The sequence below is a fragment of the Pinus tabuliformis genome, chromosome 8 (genome assembly GCF_031772625.1).
Source record: "Pinus tabuliformis cultivar Carrire ecotype Pingquan chromosome 8, CPIR1, whole genome shotgun sequence".
Classification (NCBI taxonomy): domain Eukaryota; kingdom Viridiplantae; phylum Streptophyta; class Pinopsida; order Pinales; family Pinaceae; genus Pinus; species Pinus tabuliformis.
This window is the reverse complement of record NC_142294.1, coordinates 981334163-981350428: the sequence shown is the minus strand read 5'-3', so window position 1 is coordinate 981350428 and position 16266 is coordinate 981334163. Positions and strand designations below refer to the sequence as shown.

The window sequence follows — 16266 nt, the reverse complement described above, 5'->3', positions numbered from 1 at the left end:
GACACTCAAATTCTACATTTTAAACAACTTTAACTCACTTTTTTTAAAATCTCTACCAAATTTTAATTGAAAAAAAAAAACAAAAAAATAAAACAAACCAGAGTTATGAATTAAATTATATTTACAAATATATTTGCAAATGGTAAGATTTATTTCATTTATTAGTTAAATTATATTTATAAATGTGTTTGCAAATTGTAAGATACACCTTTTTTTAATATATATGGTTAAAATAATGTCTAATAACCATTTAAATAAATGCAACAATCTAATGTTCAAGTGCTACAGATTTGAAGTTAAAATAAATGTATATTAAACATTTCTTCCCTACTATTTATCTCGATTTATGAAGCTAATAACATGAAGATGAACGAGAGGGATAACCCCAAGCTATGCTCCTCCTAGGTGGTTAAAAAGTAATAATAATATCTATTAAACCCTCTCATGTGTATATACGGCGCCGTGTATATACCCGCTACGGACATTCCGTAATAATTCTATACAAACGGCGCCGTGTATATACCCGCTACTGACATTCCGTAATAATTCTATACATACGGCGCCGTGTATATACCCGCTACTATACAAAATATTGAGGCGGGGATAAAGTGTAACAAATCAGCTATCGGCGACTCTTCAGAGTTGTAGGTGAGCAGAGCAGGAGAAAGCGTTGGTCGTGACAAACATGCCTATCTGGTATGGAATTCAGTCCGTCTGTCACACAAGTTATCTGATTTTAGTTTGTTTCTGCAACTGCTGAATACAATGCTTTGTTGTGTTGATCAACACATGAAAGGAGGTATGATCCGTGATGGTAGAGACGAATTATGAGTATTACAAAACAACAGCAATAACCATCATGAGTTGAGTTGCTGAATAATTCCCTTTCCCTTCGGATTGTGGTCTATACAATGGATTACTTTGCAGAAGCGCAGTTGTTATCTGCATACATCAGTTGTATTTGTTGAATGTTCAGCCTGCTCGGACCTTTGTTGGGGACTCGGACCCGGAATTAGATGATCTGGAGAAATGGATGATACATGGAAGACACCTGATAGATTTCTCACACTGGCAAACCTTTGAAATACTTGATACGGTCAGGAATAGTGTCATCAAATAGCCTGTTGTTAGGGTTCTCTGCATAACATACATAGTACGCACATACACAGGCTTGTGGCATGGCCATCGCGATCCTGCTCTGAAAAATCATAAAAACAAGAACATAAGAATTTGAGACTAGGCCTCCTCTACTGACCTCAGGAAAAACAATTATATCCTGTAAGTGCATGTAATGGCATCATTGGATACTCAGACATCATACAGATGTGTCTAATTTCCATCTTCCCCTGCACATTTCCCCTCATCAGATGGATGGGCATCAGTTACTCCAAATTCTTGGTTATGACCACAAGAAAGGGGAAATCTGCTGGCTGGATAGAAATGTTTTGCCCAATCCACAGTCAGGCACACATCGTTCTGACATATCCATACAATGTCTGGCAGGATTTGAATTCTTTGCAGATCCCCAAATTTCAAAAACATAGTAAAAAAGTTAACCTATCCCAGATTCCCAGGCAAAGAGCGTCATATAGTAGCAATAATATTTAGATCCATTTACCATGAAATATCCAATGAAGAAGGATATTAATGAGACTGTAGCAGTAAAGCTTTTGTGGGTTGCGAAGGTCCAGGACCCAGAGACGATTATGCAGAGTGACCCTCCCGTTATGCCACTCAGAAAACAGAGAGCGCTTGTGATGTCTCTGTTTACGACAGGTTCTAGTTCTCTTTCTAGAAACAAATCCCACGTGTCTCTTGATGCTTCCACAAACCCCTTACCATAGGCTGCAACCTGTGATCCAGAACAAAGGGACATTGAATTAGCATTTATGAGCAGGCAATACATTCAATCAAGAAAACCTTCTCTTAAGACCGCAGCCCATTGCAAGTCCCTGAATTTTAGACTCATAATCATGGTTCCTTCGTAAGGGTATAATTCCTTTCGAACTTTTTTGAATATCCTGATTCTAATGCACAGAGTTTACGTTTTCTCAAACGAATTGGGCGGCCAAACCAGATTTTCATAAAAACTCCATTAGACCTATGTCAAGAACAAAGGATAATAAAAAAAGAAAGCATACCTGAACAAAACCCCAGCTATTGCCAAAATGGAAAGTAAACTCCATCACTCTGAGGCAACAATGTGCAAAGGAAAACATGAATTCGTCCTCTCCTTCCACTAGATTCACAATCCGAGCCTGCACACAACTAAGGGACTCAGGCCTACATATCCCCTCTACTGCATTTTCCAGTAAAGTCGCCTCTTCAGACAGCATTAATGAATGAATGCAGCTATTCGTCGTCGATTCCTTTAACTGTTGAATGACAGAGAAGCAATTAAACGACTTACCACAACTCTGAGGGACTCGATCACAGGAACCATAATCGATCCCAGACTGACGCTTCCTAAGGAAGTTGTGAAAGCCCTTTGGAATGAAAACATGGTGTCTGATTGCATCCCGCGCATATAAAATAGGGCGATAACCCTCGAAACTGTGACATTCAATACATTCCTGAGAACTTCCATGGTCCATGCAAAACTGACAAGGAGACCGAAGATAATGAGGACCACAAATCCATAGCCATTGCCGATAGCTCCTACTATTCCCAGACTCCATACAGAAGTCCATACAAAAGCTGCTATAACTGTCCAGTATGATGGATGATAAAGATCTGTGATCAATTTGCCGGTTGGAGTTGGAGCGAGGGCCCTGGACAATATAGTCGCTGCATATTCCATCCTGTATAAGAGGGGAGATTTTTTAATCATAGAAATGATCCAAAACACTACAAAATAACTATATCATTGTTGTTTCATACACATAGTAGAAACCTAACAAACAAGCATAGTCCACGGATCCAAAAAAGAGTAGAAAGCTAGACAATCAGCCCACCCATACACTTTAATGCGATCAAAATTCCCATCAATGAAATAACTATATGGTGTAAAGTTGGAAAAAGGAATATTATATATATTGTATTTTTTTGCATACCTTGGGGTAACCCAGCAGGCATATAGGGCTTGGGCTACTGAAAATACGACCAATACCATTCCCACACCAACACTAGCTGGAATCGATGTTGAAACCAATACCATAGCAGCTGTAAAGCTCAGTACAGGGCTCGACCAAATAATCCCTCTTACCATAATATTCGGAAACCTCCGGATTACTGCTTCCCATACGCAGGAAAACACTGCCCCTGTTGCTGCAGCGGCTGCCAGCTGAGGATACCAGTGCTCCATGTGGAATTTCTCTTTACCCCCCATGAAAGCTTTCTGAATTCCTAGGAAGCCCAAGTACCCAACCCCTCCAATGGCTATTACAATATGGAACAGAAAGAGGAATGCACTCAGACGATTCCGACAAACCCTTGAACTTGTATCTATCTTGTAGTTCTCTTGTCTCTGCACAAGAAAGAAAGAAAGAAATGGCCATTTTTTTAACAAGAAACCTGAAAACAGTAGTCTGAAGGAAATTTTGTGGATTGGGCATCAAATAACTAGCCTTGCGTATATGAGTGGGTTCAGCGACTGTGATATTGCTGCTACCATTGCCGTTGCGATCATTGGAATAAGGAACCATGTCCATTGGGGCGATTTGATTGCCTATCTGACTTCTAGACCTCCTCATTTCCTGTACTCTAGGACTAGGACTAGAGTAAGGCTGATTTTGCACTGGTACTTCAAGTTCGGTACCGTCCATTTGTGAGTTTTGATTACTTCCTTCTGCTTGTATCTCGGGAAATTCTTCGACCTGGAGAAAATAGTTTATAGCATTGATTTAATTTTGGGACCACCTAAATTAGCCTTTGTGGAATCTATACATTCTGTCGACAGCACAGTTTCCATGCAGTTTTACACAAAAAAGTCCTAATAAAGGAGTCAGATTCTTACACTGTTTTCAGCATTCATGGTGAACTTCAATAATGCTCGATGCTTTTTTCCTTCTCACGAGGTATTCAGATTACGGGCCTAGAAAACAATGGCGTTTGTCTGAAGTCGCCGACTCACAGGGAAAAACAGAGTAGCCCCTCAAGGTATTCTACTTGTACATCCCCATGCTTATCCCTTGAAAGAGTTACGTCTGACTTGCCTTCTTTGCTTTTGCAGTCCCATACAAGTTTCTTATCAGAATGCCACCATGCTCTAGAAAATCATATAAAAAAATAATAATATGTCCCAGGAGGTTCAATCACGGCCAAAAATTGGGCATTTCAAGGGGAAAAAATGTGAACACTTCAGTCCAAAATTTGGGCATTTCAAAGGGGAAAAAATGTGAACACTTCAGCCATCATGGTTAACGGGAGGAAAGTTCCTGACTTTGCGCGATCATGGCAAGATGCTGTATGAGACGACACAATGACGAAAGAAAACAGTCGAGTCGAGTCATTTCCAGTAATTAGTCCATACCGGATTAATACGCAGAAATCGTCCTCCCAGATGCAAACCTCCTTTGACCCAAATCTGGTTTCTGATATCAATATGTAAATCACTCTCATTAGAGTCACATTTGTTTACGTATCTTTCACATTATATTTAAAATGTACGAAAATATTACCTTGGTGTGCACTTTAAGCATTCTGTATCATCGAGGTTACTCCAACAATTTTCGTGAATTTTCCGAATTACCATTATAAAACATATGATTTTTTTAGAATTTACCAAGGACGGTGTCTGAATTTGGAAGCATCGTTACACCATACACTGCACTCGTATCGAATTGAAACTCTATTCCCTCTGCCAAGTTTATGTCAAATTTGTAATTAAATTATCTTTTACAACAACATTATGTTACACTCAGTAAAGAATTGCGTTTAAAGGCAAATTAATGACCCACGTGGCAAGAGAATATGGCAGACTAGTGGACTCTTGTGGCGAAAGTAACAGAGATGGGACAGGCCACTGGTGCAAGGCATGGTGTTGGAGTGAATGGATGGCAGGCCCAGACCCCTTATCCAAACCAGTCAGAAAAGTAGCGTAACTACATGATGCTGTATTTCATGTTTTATTTATTACCCAATTCTTAACGCCCTCTCCCGTCGCTCTCCAAATCCACTCGTGACTCAGCTTGACCGAACCCAGAGCCCTTACAGTACTCTGGCTTATCTAATGTCTTCCGTCAGCACTGCGCAGCTAAGGAGGAAACACGTTTCTCACGAACATAATTATATTTCTGCGCATCAAATACTAATAAAATTCTGAATTGTGGGCCCCTTACACATTGTGAGGCTGAGTACGCAACCCAAAAGGAACACACACGCTGAATGACATCACAAAGTGGAAAGCAAAATAGTGGACAATCCAAAGTGATAAGTTAAACCAACAACATGCTTCAGTGAGATTCATACAATCACATATGGAATAGTCCGTACATCAACACGTAAGTAAAATTATATACATTGCTAAAGTAACCAGAATTGTTGAACTGCAATAGCAACATATGCATGAAACGTGTTGGCGTTGTTATATTATGTAAAGTGAAAGCTCCATCCATACATACAACCATGGCAACGACTAGTCCCAATAGTGGAACGTCACAGTCAACACTTCCTGCGCCTCCAAAGAGACACTTGCTTTGCACTGTGGAGAAGCGAAGACTCGTCACAATACTCTCCAAGCCCTCTCTAAGCAATGCCTAGCAAAAGCTTGGCTCCCAAAAGCTCGCCAAGAGACACACTTGCTTTGCACTGTGGAGAAGCGAAGACTCATCACAATACTCTCCAAGCCCTCTCTAAGCAATTCCTAGCAAAAGCTTGGCTCCCAAAAGCTCAGCTCCCAAAAGCTCGTTCTATGAGTTATGAGGTTCTATTGATAACAAAGTGTGGGGTGACCCTTGACATTCCCCTTTGTGACTCTTAGACTACCCTCATAACTCTTTACATTACATATCACTGTTTGTATTCCACTAGTGACACTTGGAATTTCACTTTACATCATGTTTACAAAAATGATACATTTTCCACATATACCCATGTGGGACAAAATTGGCTTGAGTCAGCGAGACAAGACAACACTAAAACTTGGATGGCAGTGGAAAGACTAGCTCATCAACCTTCTTTCCATGATCCTCGGTGACGAACTAATGCCATGCTTAATAGCATGCGATGGTGTCTGTGTACTCTTTGATGAAGTCCTTCTGGAAACAAACTCTTGCCTCCATTGCTTCTGGGTATACTGATTTGGAACCTCAGTCCAACTCATCCTGTAACATGCACAACTTAGTCCTGAGCAAGGTCGGACTGGCGATGTACATCTGCATGTTATCTGCGCTGACTTGCAAATCTGTGTTGGTGGCCATGAGCATCAACTGATCAAAGTACACATCGAGCTCCAGTCTAACTTGGTTCTTCTCTTTGGCCTCAGTGAGCATACCAATCGATGGGGTGCCATACTTTCTCACCACGACATCCAAACTCTTGTACAATCGTGCATACGAAGCCTCAATACTAGTGATGAGCGGTGGGAGTTCCTCATAGTTCTGGATCTGACTTCGGATGCGTGATTTGTCCAACTCCACCCATGGCTTCATCATTTTGTGCAAGTGAAGCGGGCCTACTTTGTACCTCATTATCCATGTTTGTGCATGATCAACTGTGGCATGTATGTTTGTGAGTGTTCGCGCTGTCTTGGTGTAGCGCCGCTGATGACCATGTAGGTGGACCATTGTCTTGTGCACGGTGACGAACCTGTCATACAATCTCTGTGTCACTGTCTCAAGAGCCGATACTTCAGCGAGTATGGCCATTTTCATCTTTACTCTAGTAGATCCTGTTGACTATTCCTCTCTCTGCATGGCTGGTTGCAACTCCTCAACCATGTGCTCATTTTCTGCTATCAAGAACCTAACACTCGAGCGTGTGGCTTCGGCATAAGCCTTTGTAGCATCGACCAAGGCAACTGGATGTCTCCGTACATATGACACAATCACCCATTCTTCTAAGTGTGCATGTGATGCATGCTCATCCGGGGTGTGCGCTCTACGTGCTTGTAAAACTCTGTGTTGTGACTCATCAAAGGCTATGTTGTACACCTCTATTCTCGGATGGTCCTCAAGGAGAATGGTATCCCCTTGTTCACTCGGGACTTGCTCTGTTGTTGGAGCTGGTGAAACCTATGGAGTGACCTTGGTTGCTTTCAACATGAGGTCAGTATCCTGATCCTGTTCCAGTTGCTCCACCTCCATGTCCATCTGTTCTACTATATGTTCATCTTGTAGAGCAAGTTCTTGTTCTTGTCATTGCTCACCCTATTCCTCATATGTTGTTGGTTCAGATTCTTCAACCTATATGGGTGTGGTTTGTGTTGTCTGTGCACCTTGCACTTCCTCCTATTCCTGTTCATGCTCATGTTGCGCTTCCTTCTCTCTTCTGCACAATTCTTGTTCTTCCTTGAGCTTCTGCTGGACTTCCTGCAACATCCTATCAATATCTTCCAGTCTTTGCTTCTCTCTCTTTCTTTGCGCTATCCTCCTGTTGCGCTAACGTCTCTTCGCATCTATCTCCAAAGCTACCTTTTCCACAAGTGGGTCTTCCTTAAAATTGTAGCTTTTCTCTATTTTTGTGCCTTCGGAAACCTTCCTCTTGCCTTTGTCTTGCACATGTTTGTTGCTTACATCTGTTATTATTGTCGTTGCCTTGAGTGATACTAGCCACTCCAATGCAACGCTGACTGGTTCATTGAGCCTAAAGGAGTTGTAATAATATCTCCATGGGTCTTCCTCTGGCCAATGACACGCCTCGTGGATCTAAGGATAGTACACTCTCGCACAATGGTCCCTGCATAAACCATGTGGGTCATACGGGTTGAAACTCTTGGTGCCGAACTTAAACTTCTTGAAGTCTTCCACTTCAGCGTCTTCTTATTTCAAACTCACGATCGCGTACAACTCGAGTCGCACAGGAAGCGTGGACCATGGTGCTTTCTTCTTCCTGTGCAATCCAACTAACAACCATGTCAAGATGTGGTATGCAACCTCTTGCATGACCAACTTGTCCATGGCAAACCTCGGCAACACATGTGGAGCTTTCTCCACATTGTACATCCTGATGAAGGTTCCCTCGGGTGAGGCATACCAATCTGCAATGTTCAACAGTGCCTCCATTACTGCCTAAGACATGTAAGGCGGATCTTGTTCAAAGATCATCGTGTACAAGGTGCGATGAAATGGTCACATATTCTAGCCATGACTCCTCGGTCGCTGTAATCTGAGAGGAACTAACAATATACGTTCACAACACTCTTTGAAGGTGTCCATGCCCAACTCATGTCGGGAAACTGTTGACGAGCATAGATTGCATCGAGTAAGTATGTAGAGATGAAGAACTTTTTTTGTTGATCCTTGGGCGGACTTCGAGCATTGGATAGATGCAATTTCAATTGGAGATCCAACATGTCAGACCAATTGAATGGTTTTCCTTCACTTTCCAGTTGATCCAACATAGAAACTCAACTTTGCGGGATTGTTTTTGTACTCCCTTGGCCATACAAGCGGCATGTGAAGATGACGAAGAACTAATATGTCTCCTTGAGTGTCTTCGTCATGTATACTTAGTTGGATGTTGTCCTGAACTTTGTTGGCTCCTTTACCGAACGCTTCAAGATGTATCTTGTGATCATGTTGCCATTGGGAGTGTAGAATGGTGCATCCATCCTACTCACTGGGAATGGAAAATGATATATCTCCTAATAATCATCCGTCCTAAGGGAAGCAATTCTTGCTCCACTGACACTGCTCAGTATCATTGTCTCTAGATCAGTGTGTGAGACAATCTAGTGGATCACATCTGCGAAAGGGAACATGGGAAACCTGCATGCAACCTTGTATAGTCTTGACTTATGGATGTTCACATAGACTTGTCGATCCTCCAGATTCTCCTCAAAGCTGCTTGAGAAGACGTTGTTAATGTCTTTCCATGTGATCTTGATGTCCTTCTTGATGAACATGTATGTGTCTATGTACACAGGCAAGCTCATTGACCCCTGTTCAACCACATCCCCAGTACTACTTTCAACTGTGTCTTTTGATCCAGATCTCTTGGGAGCTATGATACCTATATTGCTGAGAAGTTGCTCAAAAAATTGTGGTACCTAGAGACATAGAAGACACTCATGGTGAAATAATGTCAGTTAAAAAACATCAAACAACTTACAGAAGCATTCCGGTAACAAATTGGTGATTGTTAGGCAAAATTGCGTAGCACTGACTACAGGGAGCTAGGAGATTGTCAACTAGAATTGCACATTACACAGTGTAAGCTGCTAGAGAGGTTGATTGCTGGCTGGAGCTGCGCAGCACGCAATCCAGAGAGGCAGACTACTGACTGAAACTACGGAATGCACAAAATAGTAAGGCTGGGTTGTTGGTTGGAACTGTGCATTGAGCAGTTCCAGTGGGCAAGACTGGGCACTGCCTCCCAGGATTGTGTAGAGCATATCTTGGGGACAATGTGGGCAACCTTTGCACAATTCCTGGAGGCAAGGAAGAGCCTTCACTGTCAGGGATACAAAGAAGTTGCTGGGAGACACAGGATCGAGGACGAGATAGCCTGGATATGCCTGATGACAACCTGAAAACACGAAGGAGTGAGTGTGTGTACGAAGCTAGTGTAGATCTGAGTGAAATAAACATGCATGCAATTCAAGCGAGTGCAGAAATCAGTTAAAAAACAGAACCAAGAAACTCATGAAGCAAGTGACCAGAACGACCACTGTGAGTGCAAAAACAATGTTATGCGTGCGACACTAAGGAAAGGTAATGCAAAACTTGAAACAACACTTCTAGAAGCTAAAATACATTGAAACGCCAGTGCTCGTTCAACAAAACCAAGGAAACAACACTCATATAAGCCGGAAACTAAAAAGCGATAGAAAAAGCGGCGAAAGGCATGAATACAAAACTTACCCGGAAAAGTTGCGCCGATTGTGCTAAAAGTTCCTAAATGCCTGGGGAATACTAGAGCTCCAAGATCGAATGTGAAAAATGAGCTTTCAGACATTGCTAAAATAGATTTGGCGAAATTAGGGTTTATGACGCGCATGCCACAAATCTAGGAAAAAACGACACTTAGCGGGAAGCTTCTAAAAACAGTTTTGAATGTACCTCTTGCTGCTAAAAATAGATCCCTAAAATCTAGGGATGTTCTTTTGTTTTTTCAAAAAAAGCTACCCGGCATGCAAGGAAGGATTGCGCAGTTCTGGAGGGAATCAGACACCCTGCTGGCACATGAAACAGATAGTCAGTGAAGGAAAGCTTCTGCATTGTTTTTGGACTAAGAAGCCTTGGCTGACTAGCCAACTTTGCGCATTTTTCCAGAGCAGTGATGTTGGGTTGCTTTGCGCATTTCCAAAGAGCAACGCAGCTGGCTAGTTATATGCAATTCCGGAGAACAATGCAGCTGGCTTGGGCTGCTCTGCGCATTTCTGGATGGTAGTGAAGCTGGGCCAGTTTCTGCGCAATTATGGATGGTAGTACAACTGGATGAAACTGCGCAATTTTCCAGAGTAATGTTGTTGCCTTGCTCTGCACAATTTCCAAAGCAAGGATGCCTGGCCTGCTCTCTGCAATTTCCGAGTGCAGGGTAGTTGCTGGGCTAATTTGGGCATTCCCAGAGGGGAAGACAAGTTGCCCTCCAGATTTGTGTAGTTTTGTCGGATAGTGAGTTGACCGGATGTGAACCAATTGCTGGGTGTGCTTGTGGTTGACCGACGGGGTAAGTGAGTTGTACACAATCTGTGAAACAGCAGATGAATTCAAATAAACACAAGTACTTGATCAATGTAGAATAGGTGCGATAATTTTGAGGAGAAAGACTCCAAAACAAAACTAAAGCAAAATTTTAGAAAATAATTGTAACCACTACAACAAATTAATTACAATAATATGTGCAAACTTATCAAATATCATATATTTATAAAACCATAAGTAATTTCATACGATATCTATTGATAAAAAAAATGTTTTTTAATTTATCAATATAATTAAATCCATAATATTCACTCATTAATTATTTATAGTTAAATTAAGATTTTGAAAAAATAATTATAAAATAAATTTGCACCTATAAAATAAATTTAATGAATAATGAAAGTGGCTAGTTACTTCTAAAATATATAAATTATATAAAATTAAGAGGTGGCTGAACAGTCTAGTGTACAAAATAGTTTAGAATGGGAGGTTTGGAAACTATTTTGTCTCTTTGTTGACAGTATTAGGTGTGATATTTGATTCCCCATTATTGATTTGCGGTCCCTGTGTTGTGATATAGATTTATTTATTAAATTAAAGTCTTTCAACAAATTTCACACCGCAGAAGAGTGGTGATGCTTTCTCTTTCGTTTGTTTGTACATGCATCAGGGCGACCCGCACATAAAAACATGGTAAATTAAGATGATTGAACGGAATCTTGGATTAAAGTTCAATTTTAATTTTGATAACAAAATCAAAGGTAAAAGGTAAACAAAAGGCCATAAAGTTATATTACTTTACACTCTATTTACATTAACAGTCAAAAGAGAATCATGGTATGGTCAAGCATTATTGGAAATTCCAGCCGGCTTGGGTGAGTCAAAAAGCTTTTTTGAGCTTCGGTGGTCACACTTAATTCGTGCGTACGCCCAGAATCTACATGCTCTATGTCAATGTCTTTCTCACTTTTTTCTTCTCTTTAACTCTCGGCACTCAAATTCAGATTCCATAATTGGGTGGGTGGATTGATAGGATAAAGGATTTCATTACGAGAGGATAATTTTTTTTTTTTTTGGAAAAAAATTATTATTTTTTAACTCAAGTTTAATTTTTAAATGAAATACTGAAAATAAATTCAATTTTTGTAAATGATATATTAAAAAAAAATCCAACAATTGACATGGAACAGAAATAAATTTTATATTGCTACACATTGAATTTGGTGAAAATGCAGTGAGACTCTTTTATGATTAGAATTGACAAGTTGATGGCTTCCACAATGAAAGAATTGAATTGGGAACTCCACTCACCCAAGATTTTGGTCCACCCATAAGTAAGTCTTGTTATAAAAGAAACAGATTCACCAACTCAATAATTCCAACAAAAAACCGTAACCACATTGCTTTCCACGGGTTGAATAGTTTGGGATTTTCTCAAAAGATTCACCAAAAACAAAGAAAGTGTTAAGCTCCATTAATTTTTTTACCAACTGCTGCCTACAATCATGGAAGTAAACTGCAGTCTTTCCTTAATTTCTAGAAACCAACTGCAGTAATTTCCTTAAATTAAGGAAATCAACTGCAGTTAATTAATTTTCTTGTTGGGAGCTTCTGAAGTGGTCCATTACTCCATCTGGAGTTCTCTACCTTGATTTGTGGAACACCTAACACATAGCCATCAGAAGCTTGATGGAAGCTTGGCTATAAATTTATCTGTTTGGTCCCCAAGCTTGCATCTCAATCCCCTTCAGTTTTTTTACACCATCCAGTGAGAAAGCAGAGCTTGGAAGTGCCTTCCAGATTTTTGTATTCTTCTTATTTTTGATAGCATGAGCTGGTGCTGCAAATTGTATTTTGCTGTCTGGAGTCCGGTGACAGGAAAGCTCGAATCTCTTTCCAGCCATTGCCATCCGCTAAAGTTTTGTTGAAGCTTGTTCGCTTTTCTGAAATTCTCAGTGTACTCAATTAGAAGCTTATACCATACAGAGTCACCGTGTCCTTTGTTTAAAGGCAAAAAAGGTTTTTAATATCTGAGATTATTTTGATGCTGAGAGAGAGCAAGTTTGATGAGTTCAAAAGCATAGCAGTAAGATAGTGCTATGTGTGAGCAAGCACACTTGTTGACTTCTGAAGCGGGTTATTAATCAGATAAGAGGGCTGCATTTTCTGTTAAAAGTTAAAGAAACAGTGACAGAGTGCATCAATGGCCGGAGGTATTTATCTGGGCATTAAACTTTCATTTTTATTCTTTAAATCCGCATATAAAATCGTTGTGATAAACTAACATTTGGTATCAGAGCCTTCACACTTATCTCTGCCTTGGTGTGTTTTGTGTTTTTGTTTGATTGTTTGTGGTATATGGCATATAAATCGATATTGGTCTCTGCATATTATCGTCAAAAACCAATATGTCATGCACCTCACCAGCATATATACGTAATAAATTACGTTTTATGATGTTTTAGCTCGTGTTCGTAAAGAGTCAATTCGATAAAGCTTTCAGACTAAACAGAAAATCGTATTAAGCATAGCTGATTAACTCTAAAAGGGGGCAATAACTAGTACGGTTCATCATGTATTCATATTCCAGACTTACTTTCACAGTTAATATTTATCTGTTAAATGTTGCCCTGAAACATAGGAAAATGTGAAACATGCAATTCATTAATGTGTTTAGAGCATAAGACCAAACCATTAAATTGTTTGGCAAGATCTTGCATCGAATTGATCTTTTGTGAAATATTTAGTAAATTTTTATTTTCCACCATAATTTTTATTTCAAAATGATTCAAAATTACATTTAGTTAGTATAACACATATTGCACGTGTTTCATATTGTTCTAGATGTGTTTTTGGTGTGCTTTAATAGTTGCCTATTTTCCAGCATTTGCTCAGTAAGAGCTATATACATAAATCTGTAAAAGTTACTCTGGTTAAAGAAATGTTTATAATTTTATAAGAAATTTATTTTTTAAGAGTTTGATTAGTGCGGTAATTGTTTCCGCCTTCCATATATATATATATTTGTTTATCCAATTTATAATGGATAATGTCTAGTGATCCATATAATTTTAATTAATTAGAGAATAGCCACAACATCTTTAATTAAATAAAATTATATATTATGATTGGTTAGATCACATAAAGATTATTTAGACATTAAATTGTAATTAATTAGAATAAATATAATAAATTTTATCCCACTGGAATTTTATTATATTTATGTAATTAATTAGGATAAAATTTCATAACCTACCTACAGGAGTTATGGATTAATAAGTTTTATTGAATCTGTTTGAATTGAAAATTTAGCCCACAGGCAATTTTTATGTCATTAGATTCAATTTTGAGCATGATTTACATTGGTAAAACATGAAATTTTATGTAAGCCTCAATTTTAACATAAGCATGTGATTTTTAATTTTGATGCAGTTGTACAACCTGCAAATTTATCTGAAATTCGTTGTGACATTCCCGAACTTAAGGGAGATAACTATAAGATTTGGAATGAGAGGATTCTCCTTCATTTGGGGTGGATGGATATAGATTATGCTATTAAGAAAGATGAACCACCGCACTCATTAATACCAGCACTGCAGCGGACATCACGCTTTATGAACGATGGGAGCGATCCAATCGTCTAAGCATGATGTTCATTAAGACTAAAATTTCAGCTGGTATTCGTCGTTCCGTTGATCAGCATGAAAAGGTCTGAGACTTGTTGAAGGTCATTGATGATCAACTCGTCACTTTAGACAAGGCACTAGCAAGCACCCTAATCATGAAGTTCTCATCCCTAAGGCTCACCAGTGTGAAAGGTGTGCGTGAGCACATCATGCAGATGAGGGACATTGTGGCTCAATTGAAGAAACTCGAGGTTGATATATCGGAGTCCTTCCTAGTGCACCACATCCTGAACACCCTTCCGCATCAATATGGACCTTTCAAAATCTCATACAACACACATAAGGATAAATGGTCAATTAATAAACTCATGACCATGTGTGTTCAAGAGGAAGAGAGATTGGTGATGGAACTGGGAGAGAGTGCAATGCTGGCAACGCGTGGAAAGGGCAAATCTCAAGCCAATCGGAAAGGGAAAGGTAAAGTACCTCCCCAAGCCGATATCAAGAAGGATTCCAAGTGTTTCTTCTGTAAAAAGAAGGGACACATGAAGAAGGAATGCGCCAAATTTCAGAAATGGCTTGCAGACAAAGGTAATTTAATCTCATTTATTTGTTATGAATCTAATATGGTTAACGTTAATATTAACACATGGTGCATCGATTCTGGATCAACAATTCACATTTCAAATTCCTTGCAGGGTTTGCAAAACCTAAGGAAGCCAATGGGAAGTGAGCAAAGCATCTTATCAGGGAACAAGATGGGCTCGCATGTGGAAGCTATATGAACATGTTATTTAACTTTAAGTAGTGGCTTTGTTTTAGAATTAAAAAAGACCTTTTATGTTCCAAGTTTTTCTAGAAACTTGATTTCAATTTCAAGGCTTGTACCTTTTGGGTATTCCATCAACTTTTCAGAAAAAATCTTTCAGTCTATTTTATAAATTTGATTATGTTGGGAATGGTATTTTGTCTAATGGTATTTACTGCATTAATTTACAAAACAATGTCACTTATGATTCATTGCATGTTCACACTGATACTAAAAGATGTGTTATTAATGAAGATTTCTCTAAATTATGGCACCAGAGACTAGGTCATATCTCCATAGAAAGAATTAAAAGATTGGTAAATGAAGGAATACTTAATACTCTAGATTTTATTGATTTTGAGACTTGTGTGGACTGCATAAAGCAAAAACAGAGCAACAAGTCAAAGAAAGGTGCCAATAGGAGTTCAGACATATTAGAGATCATACATACTGATATATGTAGTCCAGACATGGACTCACATGGTCAGAGATACTTCATCTCCTTTATAGATGATTACTCATGATATATGTATCTCTACATGCTTCATAAAGAGAGCGAAGCATTATATGCCTTTAAAATCTTTAAGGCTGAAGTAGAGAAACAATGTGGCAAGCAAATTAAGATCGTGAGATCAAATAGAGGTGGAGAATATTATGGTAGATACACAGAAGATGGACAAGCACCTAGGCCATTCGCTAAATTTCTTCAAGAGCATGGGATTGTTGCCCAATACACCATGCCTGGTTCACCCGACCAGAAGGGTGTAGCAGAAAGAAGAAATCGAACATTATTGGACATGGTGCGGAGTATGCTTAGTAGCTCCAATCTTCCTAAATCCTTGTGGACTGAAGCACTTAAGACGACAGTGTATATATTAAACCGAATTCCAACCAAGGCGGTTCCTAAAACGCCATTTGAATTATGGAAAGGTTGGAAACCAAGTTTGCGACATATGCGCGTTTGGGGATGCTCGTCTGAAGTGAGAATTTATAATCCACAAGAGAAGAAGCTGGACCCAAGGACCATTAGTGGGTATTTCATTGGATATGCTGAAAGGTCTAAAGATTACAGATTTTATTGTCCATC

The 16266-nt window shown here is 39.4% G+C and overlaps 1 protein-coding gene across 1 annotated transcript; it reads right to left on the bottom strand.

Moving 5' to 3' along the window:
* Positions 1 to 402: 402 nt before the first annotated feature.
* Positions 403 to 4565, bottom strand: LOC149238711 (protein PNS1-like). Its single transcript, XM_089373165.1, has 7 exons — positions 3956 to 4565; positions 3567 to 3815; positions 3054 to 3466; positions 2411 to 2801; positions 2142 to 2258; positions 1619 to 1852; positions 403 to 1198 (listed from the first exon to the last, which is right to left on the bottom strand). The coding sequence occupies exons 1-7, from the start codon at positions 3971 to 3973 to the stop codon at positions 1064 to 1066; spliced, it is 1557 nt and encodes a 518-aa protein (XP_089229291.1). The 5' UTR covers positions 3974 to 4565; the 3' UTR covers positions 403 to 1063.
* Between the last annotated feature and the right edge of the window lie 11701 nt (positions 4566 to 16266).

Bases quoted from the DNA above. Each gene is read 5' to 3' on its own strand.
- LOC149238711 (XM_089373165.1), bottom strand. The intron at 2,802-3,053 runs GTATGCAAAAAA...CCTCTTATACAG, and splicing joins GCCTGCTGGGTTACCCCAAG to GATGGAATATGCAGCGACTA. The intron at 1,853-2,141 runs GTATGCTTTCTT...TCTGGATCACAG, and splicing joins ATAGCTGGGGTTTTGTTCAG to GTTGCAGCCTATGGTAAGGG.